The following is a 26,908-nucleotide window of genomic DNA, read 5'->3' as shown; positions in this document are numbered from 1 at the left end:
TTTGAGTTGTGAATTGATATTGTGCTATTTGACATTGCCATTTCAGATTGATATCGGCAAGATTTGACTTCTAGACTCCGATCTTGCCAAAGACTGAACAACGAAAGGTATAATTCAATGTTTGATTGGGGAGATATAACTCGAATCAGATTCGGTTTGAGTTTCTCACAAATCACATACTAGATTTCTATACCTTGCTATGGTTGTGCTTTATATTGATTTATATACAAGCATTGAGATAGGAGAGTCATTGGCAGATATGCCAAGTTCTAGACGTTTGGTGGTATCGAGGCATAGGAGAAGATCGACTCCGATTGTAGATATTCGATACAGACAGGACCGAAGTCTAGGAATAAGACGTACCGCCACCCCGACTGGGAGAGTAGGTGGGAGACTTGTTACGTCTTATTCACACCGGGATCCCTAGAATTAGATACGAGTCGAGTCAAAGATATGAGTTTGATTTAAGTGCTTGCCTTATATTGATTTCATTCATGATAGTATGTTCATGATTTATATGGTGTATATGCATATGTACATGTTTTATACTGGGATGTATTCTCACCGGAGTTTCCGGCTGTTATTGTGTCTGTATGTGTGCATGACAACAGATGAGACAGGATCAGGGTCGAGACCAAGATGAGAGATCGAGATAGCGTGGTGATTACGGACGTGGAAGATGGACTAGTAGTTTTTACATTTGATATGTAATGTGTTTCAAATACTATTTATTTAAGTATGAAATGGAACAAGACATGTACTTATGTTTGTTGAAATAAAATAGAGTTATCATTTGTGTATGATTCATATACAATTGTTTTGATATTAAAAGCGAAAATTTGACCCACATTTTCTAGCAAAGATCCAGTTAATCCGAAAGACAATTGAGTTAGAGCCCGGATCCCCACATTCTTCGACTCGTGTCAAATACATTAAATAAAAAATTCATAGCAAAGAGACATTAGAATTTTAGAAAATTAGGTCTTTGTAAAACAACATTGTCGTCCCAAAAACCCAACACAAGCCAGCCCTAGACACAAAAATTAGGTTAAATCCGAGGGAGACAAATGATTAAATTCAAGATCCCAAATAATCTTCGCTGAAAAAATCCAATCTTTTATGATATACATTTATTTCGCTAAATCTAAGTAAATAATGAGGAATGTTTGATTAGTAAATCTAGGATGTTCAATGATTTGGTATGCTCGTACTTTTAAACCTACCCTAACCCTTGATTAGTGTGTGGCTAAATTAAAGCATGTTTTTCTTGTCTTTTTTTGTTGCGCGCATGCATGGAACGAACAACACAAAGTTGCACGTGCACCTTGAATACATGATAGGATAGATAGATAGATAGATGTAAGATAACTCGTTGACTAACTTGGAGTTCTTTTGAAATTAAAAAAGTTTTAAGTTTTGTTTTTTGAATTTATTTATAGTGAATTTAATATTCTTAACATATATATATCTTCAGATAATTTATTTTGACAAGAGTAGTCATCTATATTAGGAAAGATATCCATGAAGAAACAGAGATTGAATGAAAAACTCAAGTCGCAGTATTATAAAATGAATAAAGAATACAAAGACGAAATTAAGGTTTTGGCATAGATTAAGAAAGTGGGAGAATACCAAACTAAAGATGCTCTACGAAGAGAGCGTTTGAATGTCGGTTGCTTAACAGTTTATTTTTTAAAAGTTGGGAAAGGGTGAAATTTTGTATGAATACACTGTTCTTTGCTTTAGTTTAATTAGTGCTCTTTATTGACAATTTTAGCATTTATCAATAAATAATATGTACCTACAAATACAACTTTATACGATAACTTAGATTATTTGAGGGATGGTTTAGAGGTCTCTGATAAATCCATCACACAAAAATAAAAGGAAAAACCTTATATTTTCCATTTTCTATATTTATTTTCACTTATTGACTTCCAAAAAACAAGACATCTTAAAAAGATTCCATAGAGCGCATGATAATATTTAAGATTGAAACTTAGCGGAAGCAAAAGTAATTATTTTATTTTGTTTTATTCATTTCAATTACTTTTGGTTGAGAATTTCACTGCTCTTCTTATGAATTTGTATGGAGAATAGATTGTTTTGAAATTAATTGTGTGATATAGAATGGGTTAATGTGGAAGCAAAATATTTTTGCTTCTTATTTCTAATTCGAAATTAAAATTTATTGAGTTGCATAAATTAATTTTAAGTTGATTAATAAATCAATAAAATAATTAAAATATATAATGTGTACCAATAATAACATAGATTTGACAGGGTAATGATATTGGATATTAGAATTAGAAAATAAGAAAGTTGGTAATGATATTTCAATTGGAAATAAAAAAAAATCATAAATTATGTTTGTGGACTGATTTTTATTCATGTCCGGGCTTCCACAAATCTCTGGGCCCATATGGATACAAATTTTCCAACCCAATAATTAAATAAAGACCCAACATTAAGATAATAATTGTCCAGACCACGTGTATCACAGCAGTTAGCCGAAAGGCCCAAAACCTAAACCCAGTAATGGTCATGGAAGAAGCTGAAATCTTGCTAGCGTCATCACCGACGGACGCTGGCATAATTTGTTGGAACCACCGCAGCGATGAGGAGCTGATACTGCACAAGTTATGCTCTTCTCCTCCTCCAGATCTCGCCACCGTAGCCGGTCGCTTTCTTGACTCGTCCCAACTTCGAGATTCTAAGCGCTCTTCTTCTGGTTCCATCTTTTATTTGTCGCAGCGGCTGCCGCTCCCGTTGTTCGCGTCGTATCCAATAGGATGCTCTCGTTCATTGGTTGATGAGCGACGTGGCACTATTTCCAACGAGGCATCAAGAATTTTTATTTGGATTATTGCTTGCACTGGACACTGATCGAATTTTATCACCTCTGATTTTGTTTAATTCATATTTTTTTTGGAAGTAATGAACTTAAAACTATGTCTGTGATCAATCTATTGGTGCAAACTTGTGAGTATGCTAAATAAAGGTTCTTGATTCAATTTTCATGCACGCCCTATTGGCATTTTTTATGGAAGATGGAATTTTGTAATATCTATTGATTTGGGAAAGACTCGATGGAAATTGATTTAAGTTGCTGTGAGTTTGCAGCCACAAGTAGAAGTCAGTAGCTCCCTTGCAGAACCCATTGGGCCACTTGCTCACATGGTGAGGCAACTCATATTGTTGGAGGAGGCCTTTCAGGCGATATCTATGGGAGGTGAATACAATCTAGTCTTCTGTATGATGCCTTTTTGAATTGCTTAAATGATTTTTGTTGCAATAGCTGTTTGGTCGTCTATTATGTTTCTTGCTCTATGTTATGGTATATCATTGAGGAAGGATGAAATGTAAGAATTATGAATATTATTACTATTATTATGGCTATTATTATTATTATTATTAACTATTATGAAGTGCAAAACATTGAAAAAACATGATTGCAAAATATTGAAAAAATATGAGCGCAAAACATTGACAAAACACGAGTGCAAAACATTGAAAATCAAATGTGCCAAACTTTTGACTAAAATAAATAAAATATATTAAAGTATGCATCAAATTGTGGAAATTGTTTTCAAATTTTGCCTATAAATAGATGTATTGAGTTTGATGGAAATCACACCAAAACCTCTCCATTTAGAGCAAGCTTGAAGTTTGAAACCATCAACATATCTTGAAGTGAAATTTAGGAGCAAGAATTCTGTTATATTTCTGGAAATTCGTCCCATCACTCCCGACCACAGAATCCGATCTCCACCGTTCATAATACACTTTCAAATGTTCTAAACATCATATCCAAATTTCAGCCTCATCCAACGGTTCAATTTCTAGGAAACGTATCTGCAAGAATACTGCTCGGAATTCAAGCGAATTTAGCAATCTTACGGTTTTCGGACGTTAACTTCCAGCTTGTTTCTTCCATAATTTAGGAGCACCTTTCGGTAAGTGGGCTTATGTTTTAAAGTATTTAAGTATGTTTTCGAAAATTCGATCGACATGATATATTCCTTCGATTTGATATATGAATATTTCGTTTCGATAAATTGTTAAGCATGTTTAAATCAATTTCAAGTGCATGTTCCTTTCGTTTCAAAATTATGTTGTCTTCGTTTCATGTTATATTCTAATATATGTTCTTAAACACCAATTTGGTGTATTCTAAGAATTATGTTTAAAGGCAATGTTATGATTTAAGTTAGAAATGGTAAAAAATGAAAATTTTCCTAAAACATGATAAGATATGACAAGTTTATGACCCTGATGCGGTGGGTAATAATAACCGATATATGGCCTCACCCCTTAGAGGAATTACATATAGGGGACTGATCAGTAACACCATGGATAATAAGATGAAATAACAGTGTAATACGAATAATATATATGTCTATATGCATATGATAAGTTATGTTTGCTCATTGTTAATATCATGTCTTGACTTTTGTTATGAATTATTATTGTGACATGAAATTCATTTAATATTTACATAAATATATATAAGTTATGTCATGTCTATCATTTTGTCTAATTATTGTCCCGACGTTTGTTGAGACACGGCAAATTTCGAATTGTTAAGATCTATATATGGATATCCTTGTGTTATTATGATCGATCGGCCCCCACTTGCTGAGTATTTCACAAAATACTCACCCTTACACCTCTCACTCCCAGATAAGAATGAAAAACAAGTTGAAGAAGAAGAGCAAATGCATTTCTGGGGATGGTAACAAGGTTTCAGTTGATCAAGATATACTTTGGAATTTGGCTATCTTTTATTTTTACGTTGTTCGCTTCCGCACTCGTTTGTTAAGTTGATTACGTTGTAAAGACAATGTATGTTTTATGAAAAAGACTGGTTTGGTTGTACACTGTACTACGAGGCTTGTTGAATTACGATTGAATAATTGTAAAACAACGTCGGATGTCAACTCACCCCGGTATCGGGACGTGACATTTAAGTGGTATCAGAGCCCTCCAGGTTCATAATCCGGCTGGGAAATTTCCATAGGAAATTTGACAAAGTCAGTTTTTGGCAAGACCCTAGCGACTTCCTACCAATGAACAATATTCACTATTCTTATCGTGACATCTGAAAATCGCAAAATTCTATTGTTGAAGCATCCAAAATCACGTTTTGCCGTTTTTGGTAATAATCGTGAATATCATAACTCCTTGTTCTAAGCCTTTCCATTTGTTTTATTTCAGGAAATGACTCCACGTACTCGTGCTAAAATACCCAAACGTATGCGTGAACTCGCCCTTAGCGACCACGAAATCGCGATGGCACATCTTAGAGCGCAACTTTACGAGGAACAACAAAAATATCACGATCAATTGTTAGCCAAAGACTTGGTATATGAAAACTTGAAGAAGGAAAAACAAGAACTAGAAGATATCAAAGACCATCTTCAGGCTGACGTGCAAAGGTTTGTTTATTATCTTAACTCAGAAGAAAAACAGCACGAAATGACCAAGAACAAACTAGAGGCTTCCCAAACAATAGCCCTTGAAATGGATGGATTACGCCAACGAATGTTAGAGGAATCCCAAGCACTACAGTCTCAGATTCAACAAATGTTGCTAATGGAAAAACAACGCCGTCAGCAAGATGAGGCAACCATTTAAGAACTGCAGAATTCGGTGCAGAATTTGACTATGCAAAATGAACAATTACAGAATCATGTTCATCATCTTGAGGATGCCATCATTATGGCATTGGAGCCGGAAGTAGAACCGGTAGAAGAACAGATGGAAGACGAAATACTAGGAGATGACGAGATTTTAGATGATTGAGTATTTAGTGTCGTAATTATTTGTAATAAGGATTTATAATCCATTTCCTTTCTTTTGTACTTCTTATCTTTGCACTTCTGAAAACTTTGATTTGTATTGCTTTTCCTTTTCATTGGAATCAATAAAAAGTTTATTTGATCTATTTCTTGATTGATTTCATATTTGAGAAAATATTCAATATTTTTGTACATAATTATTCAAACCTCTTAGAAATTCTCATGCGTGTAGGAAATGGTAGAGAGACCCCATCGTAGCAACCGCAACCCGCGATATGCCAATCGCAACAATGATTGTAACAACAATAACAACGAAGATACACCACCACCAGCAAGAGTTGGCCTTAGCAGAGAAGATTTAATGGCCATAGCAACCATTGTGGCAACAACCCTCCAAGGAATGAGCCATTTAAATACCAACACTAATCAGCCACCACCACCGGATGGAATCAAACACCATTATGAATCTCTTCGGAGGAATCGAGTCCCAACGTTTGACGGCAACCCTGACCCAGAAGTTGGTCAAGGCTGGCTCAAGAATATTGAGACACAGCTCCAATTGCTCGAAGTGCCAAATGAACTAAAAGTGACTGTGGTGACACCATTCTTAGAAGAAAAGGCGGCGAAATGGTGGGAGACAATCTCAGCAAATATGACAGAAGTCGGACCAGTCACATGGCAAAGGTTTCGAGAAGCATTCTTGAAACAATACTATCCAGCAGAGTTGAGATTAAAATTGTTGAGTGAATTCGAGAATTTTACTCAAACCCCAGATATGTCTGTTGTGAGGCCCGGGACCGAAGAGGGCGGGGGGTGGTCGCAGGTGCCATCAGTTGCACGGACAATGAGCGGCTTCTGGCAGGCTTCTAGGTGGAGGGAACATGAATGAACCGACCCACACGGGAATGAGAGGGATTCCGAGACTGTTCAATGTAATGGACTGTACAGTTGAAGAAGGGCTTAAAAGATTTGATTTGTACTACTCATATCACGAAGGTGCATCTTCTTTTCGGTAGCTCATCACATAAAAACTCTAAAGTTAAGCGTGCTTGATTTGGGGCAATTTTGGGATGAGTGACCTCCTGGGAAGTTTCCCAGGGTGCGTGTGAGTGAGGACATAAGCACGCTGGAAAGACCCGTCTTGATACAGTGAGTACAGTCGTCGAATCTGGGGCGTTACAGTTGGTATCAGAGCCGACCTCTCTTAGTACGGTGTGGTTCGGGGACGAACCAAGCGGAAGCTGGTGGTCATGTGAGGCCCGGGGCCGAAGAGGGCGGGGGGTGATCGCCGGTGCCATCAGTTGCACGGACAATGAGCGGCTCTGGCAGGCTTCTAGGTGGAGGGAACATGAATGAACCGACCCACACGGGAATGAGAGGGATTCCGAGACTGTTCAATGTAATGGACTGTACAGTTGAAGAAGGGCTTAAAAGATTTGATTTGTACTACTCATATCACGAAGGTGCATCTTCTTTTCGATAGCTAATCACATAAGAACTCCAAAGTTAAGCGTGCTTGACTTGGGGCAATATTGGGATGGGTGACCTCCTGGGAAGTTTTCCAGGGTGCGTGTGAGTGAGGACATAAGCACGCTGTAAAGACTCGTCTTGATACAGTGAGGACAGTCGTCAAATCTGGGGCGTTACATCTGTTGTGGAGTACACTTCTAAATTCAACTTCCTTGGAACCTATGCTCCTGCCATCATGGCAGATGATATCCTGAAGATGCATCATTTCAAACGTGGTCTGAGCAGCCGTATACAATTAGCTCTGGCAGTTAACCAACCCACAGGTTTTGATGATTTAATGGGAGCAGCCATTAGAGCTGAGACTGATATCAAGCGCCGAGAAGATGAAAATAAAAATAAACGACCTCTCACTGGACAATCTTTTCAAGGTAAACAACCAGTTAAAAGGTCAAACCAATCGAGTGGACCATTCAAGGGAACTCCTTCCAATTCAACTACGACATTCTCAAGCATAAAACCGTGTTCATTATGCAACTACCGACACATTGGAGAATGTCGAAGGAACACTGGTGCTTGCTTCAATTGTGGGAAGATGGGACACCGAATTGCTAATTGTCCTGAACCATTATAGAAAATGACATGGTCAAACACTATTGCTACCCCCAACAAGCCAAAGGAGAATAAGACCAATGCTCGTATGTTTGCCATAACACAAGAAGAGGCAGATGAGGCAAACGATGTCGTGGCATGTACCATTATAATCAATAAAATTTCAGCTTATGTGTTGTTTGACCGTGGTGCCACTCATTCATTTATTTCTAAGAGATTCACTAAAAAGTTAGGGCTTATACCAGAGATACTTGTTGAACCTTTTAGAATTGCTACTCACACCAGTAAAACAATTGAAACACATAAGATACATCGGAACTGCATAGTATATATCAATAAACACACATTCAACGCTGAATTGATTCAAGTCAACATGGTGGAGTTCGACGTTATTCTGGGAATGGATTGGTTATCCAAGAGTCATGCAATAGTAGATTGTCGGGTAAGATTATCAAACTCCGAACTCCGAGCCAAAAAGAAATCACATACCATGGCAAGGCTAAGAAACGTAAATCCCTCCTTTCTGCATCTCAAACCTGGAAAGCCATGAAGTCTGGAGAAATAGTCTACCTAGCAATGGTAAATGAAGTAAAAGAAGGAGTCGAGCTCAAGATAGAAGATATTCCAGTGGTACAAGAATTTTTGGATGTCTTTCCAGAAGAGTTACCTGGAATGGTCCCGGACCGTGAGATAAAATTCGAGATTAACTTGGTACCAGGTGCTACACCAATATCAAAGGCACCCTATCGAATCGCTCCAGCAGAACTCAATGAGCTAAAAGAACAACTCCAAGAGTTGTTAGACTATAAACAAATCAGACCAAGTGTCTCTCCTTGGGGAGCTCCGGTCTTATTTGTAAAGAAAAAAGATGGAAGCATGAGATTGTGTATTGATTATAGAGAACTCAACAAGATCACAATCAAAAACAGATATTCTCTTCCAAGCATAGATGATCTTTTCGATCAACTCAAAGGAGCCACAGTAGTTTCCAAAGTATGTCTTAATCAACTGTAACCTTGTTACCATCCCTAGAAATGCATTTGCTCTTCTTCTTCAACTTGTTTTTCATTCTTATCTGGGAGTGAGAGGTGTAAGGGTGAGTATTTTGTAAGAGGCGTAGCTATTGAAGAGAAACATTCAACAAATTTTCGATAGTAACCTGCCAATCCCAGAAAACTTCGAATTTCAGTTACTGTCTTAGGTTTCAGCCAGCCAGTGATTGCTTCCACCTTTTTAGGGTCCACAGATACTCCTTCTTTTGAAATGATATGACCTAAGAAAGTCACACTTTTTAGCCAGAATTCGCATTTCTTGAATTTCGCGTATAACTCTTTTTCTCTTAACATCTGAAGAGTCAGGTGAAGATGTTCTTTGTGATCCACTTCACTTGGGGAATATGCGAGAATGTCATTGATAAATACCACCACAAATTTGTCGAGAAATGGCTTGAATACTCTTTTCATGAGATCCATGAAAGCTGCTGGAGCATTTGTCAATCCAAATGGCATTACCGTAAACTCATAATGGCCATATCTTGTTCTGAAAGCTGTCTTTGGAACGTCTTCTGGTTTGACCTTCAGTTGATGATATCATCCTGTCCTCAAATCAAGCTTGGAAAATACTGTGGCTCCTTTGAGTTGATCGAAAAGATCATCCATCCTTGGAAAATGATATCTGTTTTTGATTGTGATCTTGTTGAGTTCTCTATAATCGATACACAATCTCATACTTCCATCTTTTTTCTTTACAAATAAGACTGGAGCTCCCCAAGGAGAGACACTTGGTTTGATTTGTTTCTTGTCTAACAACTCTTGGAGTTGTTCTTTTAGCTCATTGAGTTCTGCTGGAGCCATTCGATAGGGTGCCTTTGATATTGGTGTAGCACCTGGTACCAAGTTAATCTCGAATTTTATCTCACGGTCCGGGACCAATTCCAGGTAACTCTTCTGGAAAGACATCCGAAAATTCTTGTACCACTGGAATATCTTCTATCTTGAGCTCGACTCCTTCTTTTACTTCATTTACCATTGCTAGGTAGACTATTTCTCAAGACTTCATGGCTTTCCAGGTTTGAGATGCAGAAAGGAGGGATTTACGTTTCTTAGCCTTGCCATGGTATGTGATTTCGTTTTGGCTTGGAATTCGGAGTTTGATAATCTTACGCCGACAATCTACTATTGCATGACTCTTGGATAACCAATCCATTTTCTTTAATGGTTCAGGACAATTAGCAATTCGGTGTCCCATCTTCCCACAATTGAAGCAAGCACCAGTGTTCCTTCGACATTCTCCAATGTGTCGGTAGTTGCATAATGGACACGGTTTTATGCTTGAGAATGTCGTAGTTGAATTGAAAGGAGTTCCCTTGAATGGTCCACTCGATTGGTTTGACCTTTTAACTGATTGTTTACCTTGAAAAGATTGTCCAGTGAGAGGTTTATTTTTATTTTCATCTTCTCGGCGCTTGATATCAGTCTCAGCTCTAATGGCTGCTCCCATTAAATCATCAAAACCTGTGGGTTGGTAAACTGCCAGAGCTGATTGGATACGGCTGCTCAGACCACGTTTGAAACGATGCATCTTCAGGATATCATCTGCCATGATGGCAGGAGCATAGGTTCCAAGGGAGTTGAATTTAGAAGTGTACTCCACAACAGACATATCCGGGGTTTGAGTAAAATTCTCGAATTCACTCAACAATTTTAATCTCAACTCTGCTGGATAGTATTGTTTCAAGAATGCTTCTCGAAACCTTTGCCATGTGATTGGTCCAACTTCTGTCATATTTGCTGAGATTGTCTCCCATCATTTGGCCGCCTTTTCTTCTAGGAATGGTGTCACTACAGTCACTTTTAGTTCATTTGGCACTTCGAGCAATTGGAGCTGTGTCTCAATATTCTTGAGCCAGGCTTGACCAACTTCTGGGTCAGGGTTGCCGTCAAACGTTGGGACTCGATTCCTCCGAAGAGATTCATAATGGTGTTTGATTCCATCCGGTGGTGGAGGTGGTGGTGGCTGATTAGTGTTGGTATTTAAATGGCTCATTCCTTGGAGGGTTGTTGCCACAATGGTTGCTATGGCCATTAAATCTTCTCTGCTAAGGCCAACTCTTGCTGGTGGTGGTGTATCTTCGTTGTTATTGTTGTTGCAATCATTGTTGCGATTGGCATATCGCGGGTTGCGGTTGCTACGATGGGGTCTCTCTGCCATTTCCTACACGCATGAGAATTTCTAAGAGGTTTGAATAATTATGTACAAAAATATTGAAGATTATCTCAAATATGAAATCAATCAAGAAATAGATCAAATAAACTTTTTATTGATTCCAATGAAAAGGAAAAGCAATACAGATCAAAGTTTTCAGAAGTGCAAAGATAAGAAGTACAAAAGAAAGGAAATGGATTATAAATCCTTATTACAAATAATCACGACACTAAATACTCAATCATCTAAAATCTCGTCATCTCCTAGTATTTCGTCTTCCATCTGTTCTTCTACCGGTTCTACTTCCGGCTCCAATGCCATAATGATGGCATCCTCAAGATGATGAACATGATTCTGTAATTGTTCATTTTGCATAGTCAAATTCTGCACCGAATTCTGCAGTTCTTGAATGGTTGACTCATCTTGCTGACGGCGTTGTTTTTCCATTAGCAACATTTGTTGAATCTGAGACTGTAGTGCTTGGGATTCCTCTAACATTCGTTGGCGTAATCCATCCATTTCAAGGGCTATTGTTTGGGAAGCCTCTAGTTTGTTCTTGGTCATTTCGTGCTGTTTTTCTTCTGAGTTAAGATAATAAGCAAACCTTTGCACGTCAGCCTGAAGATGGTCTTTGATATCTTCTAGTTCTTGTTTTTCCTTCTTCAAGTTTTCATATACCAAGTCTTTGGCTAACAATTGATCGTGATATTTTTGTTGTTCCTCGTAAAGTTGCGCTCTAAGATGTGCCATCGCAATTTCGTGGTCGCTAAGGGCGAGTTCACGCATACGTTTGAGTATTTTAGCACGAGTATGTGGAGTCATTTCCTGAAATAAAACAAATGGAAAGGCTTAGAACAAGGAGTTATGATATTCACGATTATTACCAAAAACGGCAAAACGTGATTTTGGATGCTTCAACAATAGAATTTTGCGATTTTCAGATGTCACGATAAGAATAGTGAATATTGTTCATTGGTAGGAAGTCGCTAGGGTCTTGCCAAAAACTGACTTTGTCAAATTTCCTATGGAAATTTCCCAGCCGGATTATGAACCTGGAGGGCTCTGATACCACTTAAATGTCACGTCCCGATACCGGGGTGAGTTGACATCCGGCGTTGTTTTACAATTATTCAATCGTAATTCAACAAGCCTCGTAGTACAGTGTACAACCAAACCAGTCTTTTTCATAAAACATACATTGTCTTTACAACGTAATCAACTTAACAAACGAGTGCGGAAGCGAACAACGTAAAAATAAAAGATAGCCAAATTCCAAAGTATATCTTGATCAACTGAAACCTTGTTACCATCCCCAGAAATGCATTTGCTCTTCTTCTTCAACTTGTTTTTCATTCTTATCTGGGAGTGAGAGGTGTAAGGGTGAGTATTTTGTGAAATACTCAGCAAGTGGGGGCCGATCGATCATAATAACACAAGGATATCCATATATAGATCTTAACAATTCGAAATTTGCCGTGTCTCAACAAACGTCGGGACAATAATTAGACAAAATGATAGACATGACATAACTTATATATATTTATGTAAATATTAAATGAATTTCATGTCACAATAATAATTCATAACAAAAGTCAAGACATGATATTAACAATGAGCAAACATAACTTATCATATGCATATAGACATATATATTATTCGTATTACACTGTTATTTCATCTTATTATCCATGGTGTTACTGATCAGTCCCCTATATGTAATTCCTCTAAGGGGTGAAGCCATATATCGGTTATTATTACCCACCGCATCAGGGTCATAAACTTGTCATATCTTATCATGTTTTAGGAAAATTTTCATTTTTTACCATTTCTAACTTAAATCATAACATTGCCTTTAAACATTATTCTTAGAATACACCAAATTGGTGTTTAAGAACATATATTAGAATATAACATGAAACGAAGACAACATAATTTTGAAACGAAAGGAACATGCACTTGAAATTGATTTAACGAAATATTCATATATCAAATCGAAGGAATATATCATGTCGATCGAATTTTCGAAAACATACTTAAATACTTTAAAACATAAGCCCACTTACCGAAAGGTGCTCCTAAATTATGGAAGAAACAAGCTGGAAGTTAACGTCCGAAAATCTGTAAGATTGCTAAATTCGCTTGAATTCCGAGCAGTATTCTTGCAGATACGTTTCCCAGAAATTGAACCGTTGGATGAGACTGAAATTTGGATATGATGTTAAGAACATTTGGAAGTGTATTATGAACGGTGGAGATCGGATTCTGAGATCGGGAGTGATGGGACCAATTTCCAGAAATATAACAGAATTCTTGCTCCTAAATTTCACTTCAAGAAAGGTTAATGGTTTCAAACTTCAAGCTTGCTCTAAATGGAGAGGTTTTGGTGTGATTTCCCTCAAACTCAATACATCTATTTATAGGCAAAATTTGAAAACAATTTCCACAATTTGATGCATACTTTAATATATTTTATTTATTTTAGTCAAAAGTTTGGCACATTTGATTTTCAATGTTTTGCACTCATATTTTTTCAATATTTTGCAATCATGTTTTTTCAATGTTTTGCACTTCATAATAGTTAATAATAATAGCCATAATAATAGTAATAATATTCATAATTCTTACATATGAATTGAGTGATCACAAAAACACTTAGTTATTGTCGATTGAGAAAATATGTATGTACCTCATTAAGCTAATTTTACCTAGTTAGAGATTGATTATTTATATTTGTATCAAGCAGCCTGGTTAGCTTCTCTTTAAACATTTGGTTCAGTAAATTTTTTATTCTTGTTCTTTAGCTCTGTCGGATGCTACCACTTCTACTAAGTAGGATGACTCCTAAGTAAGAATTCGACCCGACTGCGAATAAGACTTAAAATGCATGATTAGGATATGGAAGAGATTTAGTCTTTCAAAAAACAATAGAGAGCAGAATCAGTGGTCAATTATAACAACGAGAACATTCAAGCTGTCAGAATATAGAAACTGCTACTTCAAAAGAAAAAAAGAACATAGAAACTGCTAAAAAAGAAGGGTGAAAAGAACAGGTGCCTATTTGCATGTGCAAAAATTAAATTTTTAATGGTAGAACATCTGATTCTTAATTGTCTGACTGTGAAATAAGTTTGCGACTTGGCTGGTTTCTAATTGTCCATATAGCATACTTTTGAACTTGATCGCTTTACAGTGGTTAGGTCATGAAGGGAATATTTACTACTATAGAGTGTATAGGGTGTGGAACAAAAGTCATCTTTTTTTTTCCTTGGAATGGAGTGCAATTTTTACGTGCTGTGAAATCTAACATCTTTCTATTCATAAATATTTTTAAATTAGTCGCGCCTTATGAGCTGGGACATGATGGAGATGCATAGGGAATTGTTTAAAAATTTTATGATTGGATATGTAGGTTGCGACGGGGAAATTGCTGAAGAAGTGGCATGCACTTTACAGGGCTGTTACTTGCCTGGTATTTGATGATGACCAATCTCTTTTGATTTCAAGGGCAGAGGATGGAAGTGTTCGGGTGTGGTCACGGTTCTTGTATGTTCGAGGTCCCTATATGTAATTTTGTTCTAATGCTGCAGAAAATAAATATTCGATGGAAGTTCTTGATTTTAGCCGATATTCAATGATCAGAGGAGAGAAGAGGCAAGATCTCGAGTACAGCTTTCATGAGCATTCTTTGAAATTCACTGATATTAAGACTGGACATGGTGAATATAATGCCATCATTGTGTCGGCTTCTGAGGACCGTACATGCAAGGTTCTTATCTTCAGTCTCTGTTTGGCAATTTTGAGCTCATCCTTTGAATGGGACTAACTTGCATTCAGAAATATAGTTTTAGCTCCTTTTAACTTGTATAATTTCACTGTTCTTAAGGCGTACTTTGTCCTTTTTCATTTTGATCAAGATATCTTCATCTACATGGACCCTTGCAGGTTACTTAAGCTGGAATCTTTTGGAAGCATTCCATTCTTAGCATGCATTTTTTTCCTTTCCTTCAGCTAAAGTCCTCTTTAACTATGTAACAGTTTTTGTTGAATTCCAATTAATCTTGTTATGTCGTATGTATGCAAGTCATGAGTCGTTTCTAATAGTTTCTTTTTAACTTTTGGAACCCTGTAAAAACTATATAAAAGCCACTGTTATGCTTCATTATTTACTGAGGAGGGATGCTTGGATGAGTACATTGATGATGTCTGCATTGGTTATTGATCCAGAGCTGGTTGCAAGCATTTTCTGAACAGATGACTGCTTTAACCAGGTGTTGTACAGTTGTAGTAATGATATTGTAGTTTGTGTCATTTTCGTGAGAACTCTATTTCTCATGTTGCCATCTCAGATGTTCATCCTTTTAACCAGTTGAATTGAATGTTCTTTCAATTATTAGAGTATATGGACGTTAAACTTGTATTCTCTGTCCTTGGCCTTGTGCAAGTCCAGTTAATATTGTTCTTGTCGCCAGACAGCAACGATATAAATTTTCTGAGACATCAAAAAAATTCAAAGATTTAGCACTAGAAGGACACAGCTGGTCGTTTCCACCCGAACTAGAAAATTATGCTAGTACGCCAGAGGAGAATGCCCTTGTTGAAGTTTATCTCAGTCACAACAACTCTGATCAATTCTTAGACTCACCGTACATTAGTGTTCAAACAATGGAAGAATCGAATTAAAGAACTAGAGGTTTCAATTTCTCTTGATGGAAGTTTCCTCTTTATTACTTGCTTTGGCATCTAATTTATTTCTTTTTACGAGGACAGTACGTGTTCGTTAAGAAATCAAATTGATGTATGCTGTTTGATTTTTACTTATCTTCTGTGATGTAGTTGTCGGTCTGATGCTTTGAATTTAAAATCTTTGCGCATACATTTTCAAGTTATATTCTGAGGGGAAAGCATTTGATCATTTAGTTTAGCTTAGATTCTGTGTATCAGGAGATTTCTGCTTTCTAATTAAATTTTTTGTGTCTTATATTTTCATCTCGCTGCGTAATATAGCAATCATATGTCACTGAAATGAAATGTGGAGGTAAGATCACTCTTGACTTTTCTCACTTTTGTTTCCCTGTTGCAGCGACAAGGTTCTTCAGTGGCTTCTGAAGTCGAATTAGAAAGGCTGAAAAGTGAATAACCACAATCTGTTCAAATGAATCAGCGATGGCAGAGATTGTGCAAGGAGCTACATCGATTTTGTGTCGAAGAGATTCCGGGTGGTAGTCTCACTGAAGGTGCCAAGAGTCCTCAGATATGAATAAATTTTCTTTGTTAAACTTGTTAATATTTAGGTACGTATTATCAAGTCAAAAAGTTTCCAAGCTGACCATGATCTCGAATAACTTTATCTCATTTTTGGAGGGCACGATGGCACCTTTTAGAGTCCGCTACATGATTATGGTGGTTTTGTTTCGGGGATGTATTTTTCGGACGGTGAATGTAGAGAGCCATTGAGATACAGTCGTCCAAGTTGACTTTGTTGCAGCGTAAATGGCATTGTTCACGAGATGTGGAAAAGTGAAATTTAATCTATTTTAGGGTCATCTGTTTAAAAATATATGAACCGGCAGCTTTATAACCTTATTTTGCATTTGAAAGTCGAAACAAGGCAGGTTTGGGTCATATTAATCAGATTTCTACAAGAACTTACAGAATTTGTTGCGACTTTGTATTTAATATCTGTCAACATGCTAGGAGGTGTGACATCAAGTATATTATAAATTTCCTATCTTTTTGGTACACCTGAAAATTACTCGATTCTTTTTCCAAGAGAAGAGTACTCCATGTTTTTCCAAGAGAAGAATACTCCATGGAAATGGGAGATCGAGAATTTAAACCAAGCAACGAACTTTATACGTTCTGTATGTCACGCTGTTTCTCATTTGTGCAATTTGGTCCCGAGTCCATTGAATACGCCATCTTCTAGCATGATTACCTCGTGTTAGTCCCAGTTCGATTGAAAATAGCTTCACAAAGTTACCAAGTCATAGATATTACTGCAACTTGCTAGAATAATAAAATACATTAAGAACCAAACCCCTTTCCAAGTTGGACCCAAAAAAGTCTCGTGGAAAGAAAGACAAATTGGAAAAAGGGGACCACATCTGATTGACATATGGTAATAAATTTCGCCCTGCGATTTCCAACGAGAGAAGAAGAGTGTAGAGATAGGTGAGAAATATTTTTTGAATAATCCTAACGTGGAAGTAAAATCAAAATGAAGTCATTCAATAAAAACTTATAATAAGAAGATAACAGAATTAAAAAATTACAAAGTGGGGGAGAGAAGATAAGGTGATAATGCAAAGTAACCCTCTGATTCTTTTATCCATTGAACCTCTTCTTGCAGGGATCATGACCCCTTTATTCACGTCTTGCTGAATAAAATACACTTTCTTTTTAATATTTATATTTTCAAAAACCAAAGGCATCAATGAGAGAGGGTGAAAAATTTTCATGAAAAGATGTTTGTACCTCATGCATTAGGGTTTGGACAGTGATTTGGTCGTAGGGTGGTGAATTTTATATTGTGTTTTGCAGAAAAGAAAAAGGAAGCAATCATCTCCCTTAAGAAACACATGTTTGTTGCATTAATTTATTCATTTATTTCTCCCTATCCTTTGCTCCCATCGCTCTGCAAATTTACAACTGTCTCTTGATGGCTCGATGGAACATAAATCTTGGTCCAAAATCAGAAATTTTAACAATTTTTTTTAAAGATTTTGAATGTTTACCCAAAATTTTAATGAGAAAAACTAAAAAAAAAAAATCAGACATAGCACATAAATTTTTAAAACTATTGTGAAATATGTCTAACATGTGAAGCCTTTTGATATTGTGCTGAATTCATAAAAGTCAAACTTTCCACCTATTTACCCTCATAAATTGTGTGCATTCAACCAACTTGGACAAGAATGGAGTATTTAATATTATGTTGCAGGCTTACTCGATTTCATATTTCATTTTTAAATTTGAAGAGATAAGATTCAGTGGCACGAGCAAAATATATATTGCTCCTACTAATAATAGTAGCAAATCTTATATTTACTTGTCAATTCAAGTGATGTAGTAGGATCACAATTCATAGGATCGTGACATTGGAAAAAATAATTTAAAAAAAAGTTCATATTTCTTTAACTATCACATTATTATAATAACCATGATGATAATATACTGTTTAAATAAAATAAATAATACTTTTTTTTTTTCATTTCAAGTTTTTGGATGTACGTATTCTAGTTCAAATGTCATAATGAATAATAACACCCAGAAGATATAGTCTGGTTGTGAGATATAAAAACAAATGACAATCAATTCTCACTTGTCGTCTAACATGATAAAATTTTGTCCCTTACCCAAAGGGTCGTCGTCTCAAGTTATTACCACTATTCATTATACATGCATCCGTTAGTTCATGTCCCTATCAATGTCAAATGCATATGTCTGTTCTTATACTTACTGTTTTGTTGTATTTGATATACCATATATGTAACATGATACTGTGTCTTTTAACACACATATACACACACTATGTGTGTGTGTTTACAAGTTGAAATCACACTTTCCGTAGAATACGTTGTATTTGATTTGTTTTCCGAACATTATTGGTCCAAAGTTAGATGATCACAGTCTGCAAATATAGCTAGATAAGCTGGAAGGTATGTTAAAGGCTTAAGTTGGAAGTCCGTTGGCTATAGTCTAACAGCACATGAAACAGTTGGTGCAGTAATAAACCTGATCAATCCACCTCGAAGGGTGTGCCACCCTTCAAATTCTTTGACCAATACATGTATTTGGTTGAGGTGGGGGTTATTTTATTTTAGGTGTATAAAATGAAAAAAATATACATATTTAATTTACATTTTTTAAATAGAAGATTGAGTATTTAAAAACGCTTGTCATCGATTTCATCAAATAACAAACTCTTAATCTTCGCTTAAAATATATATTAAACAGCGTATTAAGACATGATAATCTGGAACAATGGGGTTTAAATGTGTCTCGTGATGGAATGAGTTGTTGGTGGTGGTCATCTCAAAGAAATGAAAAGGGTTTAATCTTTGCAAAATGGATTTATCCTACAACGAGGCCGTCTTGATTTCATTGACGACGAGCGACGAACAACGCTTTCTTCGCTTTAGAAAGAAAAAAATAAAAATGTGTACATAGTTTTTGAAAATTTTATGCTTAATATCCGTCAATCAGGACGACTCCAGGCTACATCCTTGCTAGCAAGTCAGTCCCAATAAATAAAATAAAAATAACGGCCCTTCTCTGATCAAACTAAATGAGCTTTTTTTTTTAAAACTGATAATACATTGCTAAATATGTTAAAAATTAAAATTAAAATGAATTTAACTGGTAGAATCACCAGCAACGGGATCTAACTGTCGACCACCGGCTGTAGGGTGGTTCATTCATACAGGCTTCTGACTCCTGTCATGTGGGTGGGGTTTGTTTTACACTTGTTTAAAGAAACCAAAACTTTTAAGCCAAAGTTGGGACATATATCAAATATATATGACTTGCCATTTTTACAAAAGTTGTAGTACATGAGACTAAGTGCTTATTATTTAATAAAAAATTATAGTCGATGATAGTGGTAAAACTTTAATCTTTCAAAATACTGTACAACGGAGCCTTATGTTTCCGTTGTTTTTTTAACATAGACAATTATTATATCCGAACAAAATATATATATATTAATGTCCTAATTAAAGTGTACTTAAAAATTATATATCTATGTAAACCACCATCATATCGGAAGCATTTATGGCAACCAATAGAACAGTTGGTAGATTAGATCTCTGGAATCGGTACGGTGGGCCAAATTCTTGTTGATGTAGAGTGTTACATCTTCATCAGTACCCTTTCCCCTTTCATGTTTGTTTCGATTAAATACTGTAATTGTTTTTAAAATATCAAAATGTTAATGTAGTTTTAAATTTTTATTATTAATAAAAAAAATTTATAATTGTAAGCTTTAAAATAATTCAGCCTCAATAAAATTCTTAAGTTTTTCCATGATATATATATATATATATATATATATATACACACACACACACACACACACCTTCATACATGATCGAAAAGTTAAATTTTGAGGCTTGGGAGTTTTTTTTTAATATCAATATTTAAACATTTTTACCATGATACGTTAAAAAAACATAATCATACTTGCTGTGATGAAAACAATCAAACCTAGACGTTGTTTGTAGCTAGACTTTGCTAAAGTAACATAAAACATTAGGACACATAGGTTAACAATTCGAAGAGTTAATCATGCACCCCAATTTCGGACACTTGACGATAGAGATGTAATCGAGTCGAGCCGAGCCGAACTCTTGAATATTTGAGCTTGGTTCGTTTATAATTGAGCCGAGCTCGAGCTTTATTTAACGAATATATGCATGGCTCACGAGCTTATTCAAGTCTTTATCGAGCCTAAACAAACTTAATAAATATGAATTATACATTTAAATTTTCATTAAATTAATTAAAAAGTAAATTATATATTTAAAAAAATATATTATTTTTATTAAAATTTGTAAATTTATTATAATAAATAAATTTAATAGATTTTTCTATATATTTCATAAATAATATGCAAAATCAATAAATCAAATATCAAAACTATTATTTTTTCATTTAAAAGATTACGCATGAACTTACAAACGAACATGTTCACGAGCTAACGAGCCGAATACTGTAAAGCTTGAGTTTGGTTTGTTATCTTAACGAGCCTCATTAAACGAGTTTTTATGAGCTTTTATCGAATCGAGCTTCGAATAGCTCACAAATGGTTTGGTTCGTTTATATCCTTACTTGACGAATAACTTAGAAGATTAATCGATTAGAAAATGAAATAAATAAATTTTGCAAAAAACGTACAGAGAAAAAGTTCACCAACTTTATAAACGAAATCATGCACAATATAAAAATAAATAATCCCAAGTAGACACTATTATAATGGAGTACCACTTGTTATATATACCTTTCGCACCGGCTCAATTAGCCTGTTCCCAATAATCACTATTTTATTCCTTCTTTCCCCTTAGCTTCGACATCTCTTCTTGAAAAACCTAATTAGTCTGCATCACTCCGATTTCTGCTGAATTTTTGTCCGATAAATTTCTGAGTCCTCTCCGCCTTAATTTACACGCTTCCTTTTTCCCTTTTTGGTACCCCATTTCTTGTCGATATTTGTACATACAAAGGAACTGAAACCACCAGTTATGGATGCTGAATTCTTGAAATCTTCTGTTGAAGATCAGATGGAAATGATGCTGATGCAAATGGACAAACTTCCGGATTTTTCCGGGGCTTATGAGATCCCAATGATGGAATTCAGTAATCATCACGAAACCAGCAGTTTGGGAATCATGAGCAATAATTGTGATTCTGCTCTTGATAATTTACACGTCAACTCACCAGCTTTCATGAATCTACAACCCGGGAATTCTTCATATTCCGACGGGTTTCACCAAGAATCGTCGTCTATGTTGCCGTTCCTGCAGCACAATTCAAGCTGCGAAGGGAGATGGAAAATGGGGGAATTTTCCGACGAAGCTGGGGATTCGCAGAAACGTAATTCAATGGCTGCGATGCGAGAAATGATCTTCAGAATCGCGGCGATGCAGCCTGTTCATATCGACCCCGAGTCCGTGAAGCCACCGAAGAGGAAGAATGTGAAGATATCGACGGACCCTCAAAGCGTGGCGGCGCGCCACCGCCGGGAGAGGATAAGTGAGCGGATTAGGATTCTTCAGAGACTTGTACCTGGCGGAACTAAAATGGATACTGCTTCTATGCTTGATGAGGCGATTCATTACGTTAAATTCTTGAAGAACCAAGTTCAGAATCTTGAAAGGGTGGCGGCGAATAGGCCAGCTCCCGCGGATGCCGGAGTTGGATTCCCGGTGCCAATATCTGGTGGAAATTACTTTCCGATTCCTGCAAAGGGTTACCACCGGTCAATGCCTCCCAATGTGCAGCATCCGCAAGATTCTTGATTTACAGAGAGATTTATGGAGGCTAGTTTCTTAATTTCTCTCTTTATTTATTTTTCCCGTGTAAAAGTGCTTTAAATTCTTGCTTAACTGGGACGTGTTGTAAAGAAAAAGATGGTTCTTTGATATCATTTCCAAATAATGCCATGCATGCGTACACTATCGATCTTGGGAATAATATTACCACCGGCGAGATAATCACATAATATAATATATCACTAATAATTATAAAATATTCAAAAAGTCGTTTGGACCTCGCAAGCTTGGAGATATATAGAACATGCATGTTTTATCAAATTAAGTTTTACGTGCTAAATTACATCTTCTGGAATTTGATTATTTGCACGTGACAAACATAAAGGTGACCCCATGATTAGGAGACGACATGTTCAATATTAATTCAATAGACAAACATGTTGGAAAATGATTATATTAAATAAATAATACGGCCACCAGGCTAATTAAAAAGTAATTATATTAAGTCAGCACCAAATCTTAGAGATGTGAATTATAAAAGTGCAATTAATTAAACATTCTAATTTTCAGTGATGTTACACTCCCATGTGCAAACTATCTTCACATTAAATTTGGTCATGTAAACAAAAAATCTTGGGATACAAAAGAAACTGACATGCTGTGTTAGTGTACTACTCGGAATATTGCCTCTAAATTTTTAAATTTAGATATTTTTTCAGAATTCTTAGGTTTACATGCTGGTACGTAGTAGGTTGAATTGGGATCATTTATCGTGTCTCGGACAACCTCCAATCCAAACGTAATTTTAGTGTTTCATTCTCTCCAATCCGACGCTGCTCCAACCTCCAACGACCCCAACCCAACGCTAGTGCGAAGACACATTGTGGCAACACCGTAGCGACATTGTCAAAATATTTATTTATTTTTAAAAAAAAATGTGTTTTTAAATTAGATTTTATTTCTTGTAATGGTTAATTATAAAGCGTATTGATTTTAAGTTTCAATAATCTGATTAGATTATTTCAATAAACTTGTAACTTTTTTAAAAAATAAATTCTATAAATAATTATATTACTTATTATTGTCTAATATCATATTTAATTAATAAAAATTTATATATATATATATATATATATATATAAACAAGTATATCAAATTTATTAGCAAATTTTATTATTATATTAAATCAAGTAATAAGTTAAATGATTTAATCAATAAAATTTAATATTTGAACTAATTAAGGTAATCGTTTAAATAAATTTATTTAGTTATTTAAATTATATATGTAAAACCCGGGATTTTGGAGTATCGTGATCTCATCAGAATAATATTAGATTAATAATTTGATGGTGTAATCTTGGATATTAATATTTAAATCATTCAGAATATAAGATATTTTTGGGTTATCAATCTAAGGATTTATTAAGGAATTTCGAACATTCGCATATAAATGTCTAAGATTTGAAGTTGATATTGAGATACCTAGGGGTGTTCATCGGTCGGTTCGGTTCGGTTTTTAAACAATTCGGTTCGGTTTTTCAGTTTTCGGTTTTACATATGCCTAATCCGATATTCGAACCATTTTAGTTCGATTCGGTTCGGTGTTCCCGCAATTCGGTTCGGTGTTTTCGGTTTGGTTTTTTCGGTTCAAGGATTTAATTTTATAAGAATAAAATTTTGTAATTTTTGAAGAAACACTCAATTTAAATGAAAAAAAAATACATTTATAAAACTAACAATTCAAGACAAAAATAGAACGAAATGTTAAAATCAACACCAAAAGTTTCATCATTTCTCCTATCAACTGATAACAAAACAAAAGGTAACAGAGTTATGCTTTGGAAAATAAAAAGCGACAGATTTACAATTGATAAAACAACTAGAAGAAAATGAAAGACATGTTGTCATGTTTTGGCAGCTTTGCTTCTTTGTTACTTTCATTCTTCAACCTGGTAGCACCACATCTATCAAATCTGGGAGAACAACTCTTATTAGAAAAAGAACAAAGTTAAAAAAAGAAGAAAACGACAATTTTAAATATGTTTTATCTTACCGGTTACCACTTCTATTGGAATTGAACCTATACATTGGTTACACAAGAATCTTTGTCGTTGTTAGTCCGAAAATCTATATAAAGTAAAAATATTGATCATCAATCAATAAAGAACAAAATAATTATAATAAAATAAATATACTCCAAATCTTACCAGATTCAAGTCGTTCAAGATTATTCAAGTCCTCCTCTATTTTAACTGGTGAAGATTCTTTTCTAAGCCAATCTTGAAGACAAACAAGAGTTTGCACTAACTTAGGAGTTAATGAACTTCTAAATGAATCAAGAACACGTCCTCCTGTACTAAATGCACTTTCTGATGCCACAGTAGAGATAGGAATTGCTAACACATCACGAGCCATCTCAGCAAGAATAGGAAATATGGGTGAGTTAACTTTGCACCAAAGTAAAATATCAAGACTTTCATTTGCAACCTCAATTTCTTCACCAAGATACTTATCTAACTCAGTTTTGGCATCTATTCTTCCAATGTTGGCCTAATGTCTCAAGTATTCTTGTTGTATTAGAGTTCCTTTATGGGTGCTTCCAGAATTTGTACTCAATGCTTCCAATGTGTCAATAGATGAAGTAGATGAACTAGATGCTAGCTTAGATATTTTTGAAGTTATCTTTTGATATTCATCAAATAAAGTAATCATGTATGACTTTACTTGATCTGCCATTTTCTCTCCTTTTTCTTCCCCATACATCCTCAAATATACAAAAGCAACATAATCAAATTTGAAACGAGGATCAAACACACATGCAATAAAAATCATCTTATTCATCTTTTCTGGAGCACCCCAATACTTGTCAAATTTAGCTTTCATCTTCTTTGCCATCATTCTCAAATTAAGATCATCACTTTCTGTTAACATTTTCAAAACACAAGAAAGCTCACTAATTTCATGAAATTGAACATTTGAAGTGACATACAATGACCCTGATACCCTTCAAAGTAAGATTGAAAAATGATTCAAGAAACTTCTCCATGTTTCTGATAGTTGCCCAATCATCACTTGTTAATGCCCCTGCAACTTTTCCATCTTCACAAACATAACCAAGAAGATAATCCAACAATCCCAAGTCATGGTCAGCATAGGTAACAAAAGCTTTCTCAAATTCTTTTGCCGTTTTCAACATCAAATATGTAGAATTCCATCGAGTGACAACATCTAAACACAAAGTCTTTTTACTTGTTATTTTTTCAATTTCACAACAATCCTTAAAATTTTGAATCCTCATAGGAGATTGCCTAATATATTTTACAGCTTGTCTAATACGTATCACAGAATCACCAATTTCTTTCAAACCATCTTGAACAATGAGATTAATAATATGAGCCACACATCTCATGTGAAGATGTTGACCGTTCATCAAATTAAATCCCCATTTACTGAGTTGTTTTGACATTTCTTTCACAGTAACATCATTTGAACTAGCATTATCAACCGTGATAGTGAAAACTTTATCCAAACCCCAATCAAGCAAACATTTTGTGATCGCAACTGCCATATCATCACCTTTATGACTGAATACAGGACAAAAATTTAATATCTTCTTATGAAAGTTCCAATCTTGGTCAATAAAGTGAGCAGTGATACACATATAATTAATTTTCTGTATTGAAGTCCATGTATCAGTCGTAAGACAAACTCTTTGATTTATACCTTTGAAAAGATTTTTAAGTTTTTGTTTTTCTTCCAAAAAGAGTTCGAAACAATCCCTTGTCACTGTAGCACGAGATGGGATTCGAAATTGAGGTTGTGTCACAGTCACAAAGTACCTAAATTCTTCACCCTCGACAAAACTAAAAGGTAATTCATCCACAATTATCATCTTAGCTAAAGCTCTTCTACTTAATTCTTGATCATATTTCCAAATGTTTATTGTTACTTCACTCCTTTGATCTTTTGAAATTTGTTGAAACCCAATTTTTGCTTGACTGGTTTCCATGTTGTGGGGATTTTTCTTACATTTTTTCAAATGATTACTCAAAGACGATGTACCATTAGCATTTGAATCAGCTGCATAATTCGCACCACAATAATTACACTTTGCTCTAAAAGCCCCACAAGAATCAGTATATTTCTCAAAGTGTTCCCAAACAACAGATCTAGTTTTCATGGTTTTTCTTTTTTTACTGACAGGAATCGAATTTGTAGGCGAAGCAATATGCACGTTTCCATTTCCAGTTGAACCTCCACTTTCATCAATTACAACATTATTTTCAGCCATCTATTAGGATATTCAAAGAAATACAATGAACTTAAAAAATAGAATTCCATATACGTAATATGAAAGTGAGAATGTGAGACAAAGTAAACAAATAATGAAAAAAATAAAACTGATATAAACATATTTAATCAAGAAGATATCATCAATCCATCATCAAATAATTTTTTAATCAGTTAATCTACGGTAAAAGAAATTAAGAAAACAAATTTAACATAGAAAAATACCTTGGGAAATATAGAGAGCACCAAGACGTTCGATTATTCTACCTCTTCAATCGAGATCTGTGAAGTAGTGAACTCTTGAAGGCTCGAAGCAAAACAGGCTCTTTTTCTCCATCTTCATTTGTGCGGGCTGTGCGGCTAATATTCTGAAACTTCAAAAGTCATCTCAAAGCCCTAAATAAATTAGTTTATTATTTATTAACTTGTTTTTAAATTTTATTTTTATTTTTTAGGTTAGGGCATTTTTGGGGTACAATACAATAAAAAAACAACAAATTCTCATATATTTCGGTTTTTCGGTTATTTCGGTTTTTGAACACCCCT

At 35.3% G+C, this 26,908-nt stretch overlaps 2 protein-coding genes across 12 annotated transcripts; both read left to right on the top strand.

Annotated features, from left to right (window-relative positions):
* Positions 1 to 2,498: 2,498 nt before the first annotated feature.
* Positions 2,499 to 16,806, top strand: LOC142524425 (uncharacterized). 11 transcript variants are annotated; one of them, XM_075628416.1, is made up of 6 exons: positions 2,499 to 2,982; positions 3,124 to 3,232; positions 14,494 to 14,553; positions 14,672 to 14,850; positions 15,309 to 15,352; positions 16,165 to 16,806. In XM_075628416.1, exons 2-6 carry the CDS (start codon positions 3,178 to 3,180, stop codon positions 16,199 to 16,201), a joined length of 375 nt encoding a protein of 124 aa, XP_075484531.1. In that variant the 5' UTR covers positions 2,499 to 2,982; positions 3,124 to 3,177; the 3' UTR covers positions 16,202 to 16,806. The 11 variants fall into 11 exon arrangements, 4 of the variants coding, with proteins under 4 accessions (XP_075484531.1, XP_075484530.1, XP_075484532.1 ...); XR_012814882.1 differs by having other exon boundaries at positions 2,499 to 3,232; positions 15,228 to 15,352; XR_012814886.1 differs by having other exon boundaries at positions 2,499 to 3,232; positions 14,494 to 14,627; positions 14,724 to 14,850; positions 15,228 to 15,352.
* Positions 16,807 to 21,128: 4,322 nt separating this feature from the next.
* LOC142525167 (transcription factor HEC1-like) lies at positions 21,129 to 22,183 on the top strand. The gene has a single exon (XM_075629346.1). It carries the CDS (start codon positions 21,323 to 21,325, stop codon positions 22,097 to 22,099), a length of 777 nt encoding a protein of 258 aa, XP_075485461.1. The 5' UTR covers positions 21,129 to 21,322; the 3' UTR covers positions 22,100 to 22,183.
* The last annotated feature ends 4,725 nt before the right edge of the window (positions 22,184 to 26,908 follow it).

The sequence above is a fragment of the Primulina tabacum genome, chromosome 14 (assembly GCF_025594145.1).
Source record: "Primulina tabacum isolate GXHZ01 chromosome 14, ASM2559414v2, whole genome shotgun sequence".
NCBI classification, from domain to species: domain Eukaryota; kingdom Viridiplantae; phylum Streptophyta; class Magnoliopsida; order Lamiales; family Gesneriaceae; genus Primulina; species Primulina tabacum.
Note: the sequence above shows the minus strand (reverse complement) of the source record. Positions and strands in the feature narration are given on the sequence as shown.

What these genes read in the sequence shown, in the direction of transcription:
- LOC142524425 (XM_075628416.1), top strand. Translation starts at nt 3,178, where the DNA reads ATGGTGAGGCAACTCATATTGTTGGAGGAGGCCTTTCAGGCGATATCT. An exon ending in CTGAGGACCGTACATGCAAG is followed by an intron (nt 14,851 to 15,308) that starts GTTCTTATCTTC and finishes TTATTGATCCAG; the next exon opens with AGCTGGTTGCAAGCATTTTC. An exon ending in CAGATGACTGCTTTAACCAG is followed by an intron (nt 15,353 to 16,164) that starts GTGTTGTACAGT and finishes TCCCTGTTGCAG; the next exon opens with CGACAAGGTTCTTCAGTGGC.
- LOC142525167 (XM_075629346.1), top strand. Translation starts at nt 21,323, where the DNA reads ATGGATGCTGAATTCTTGAAATCTTCTGTTGAAGATCAGATGGAAATG.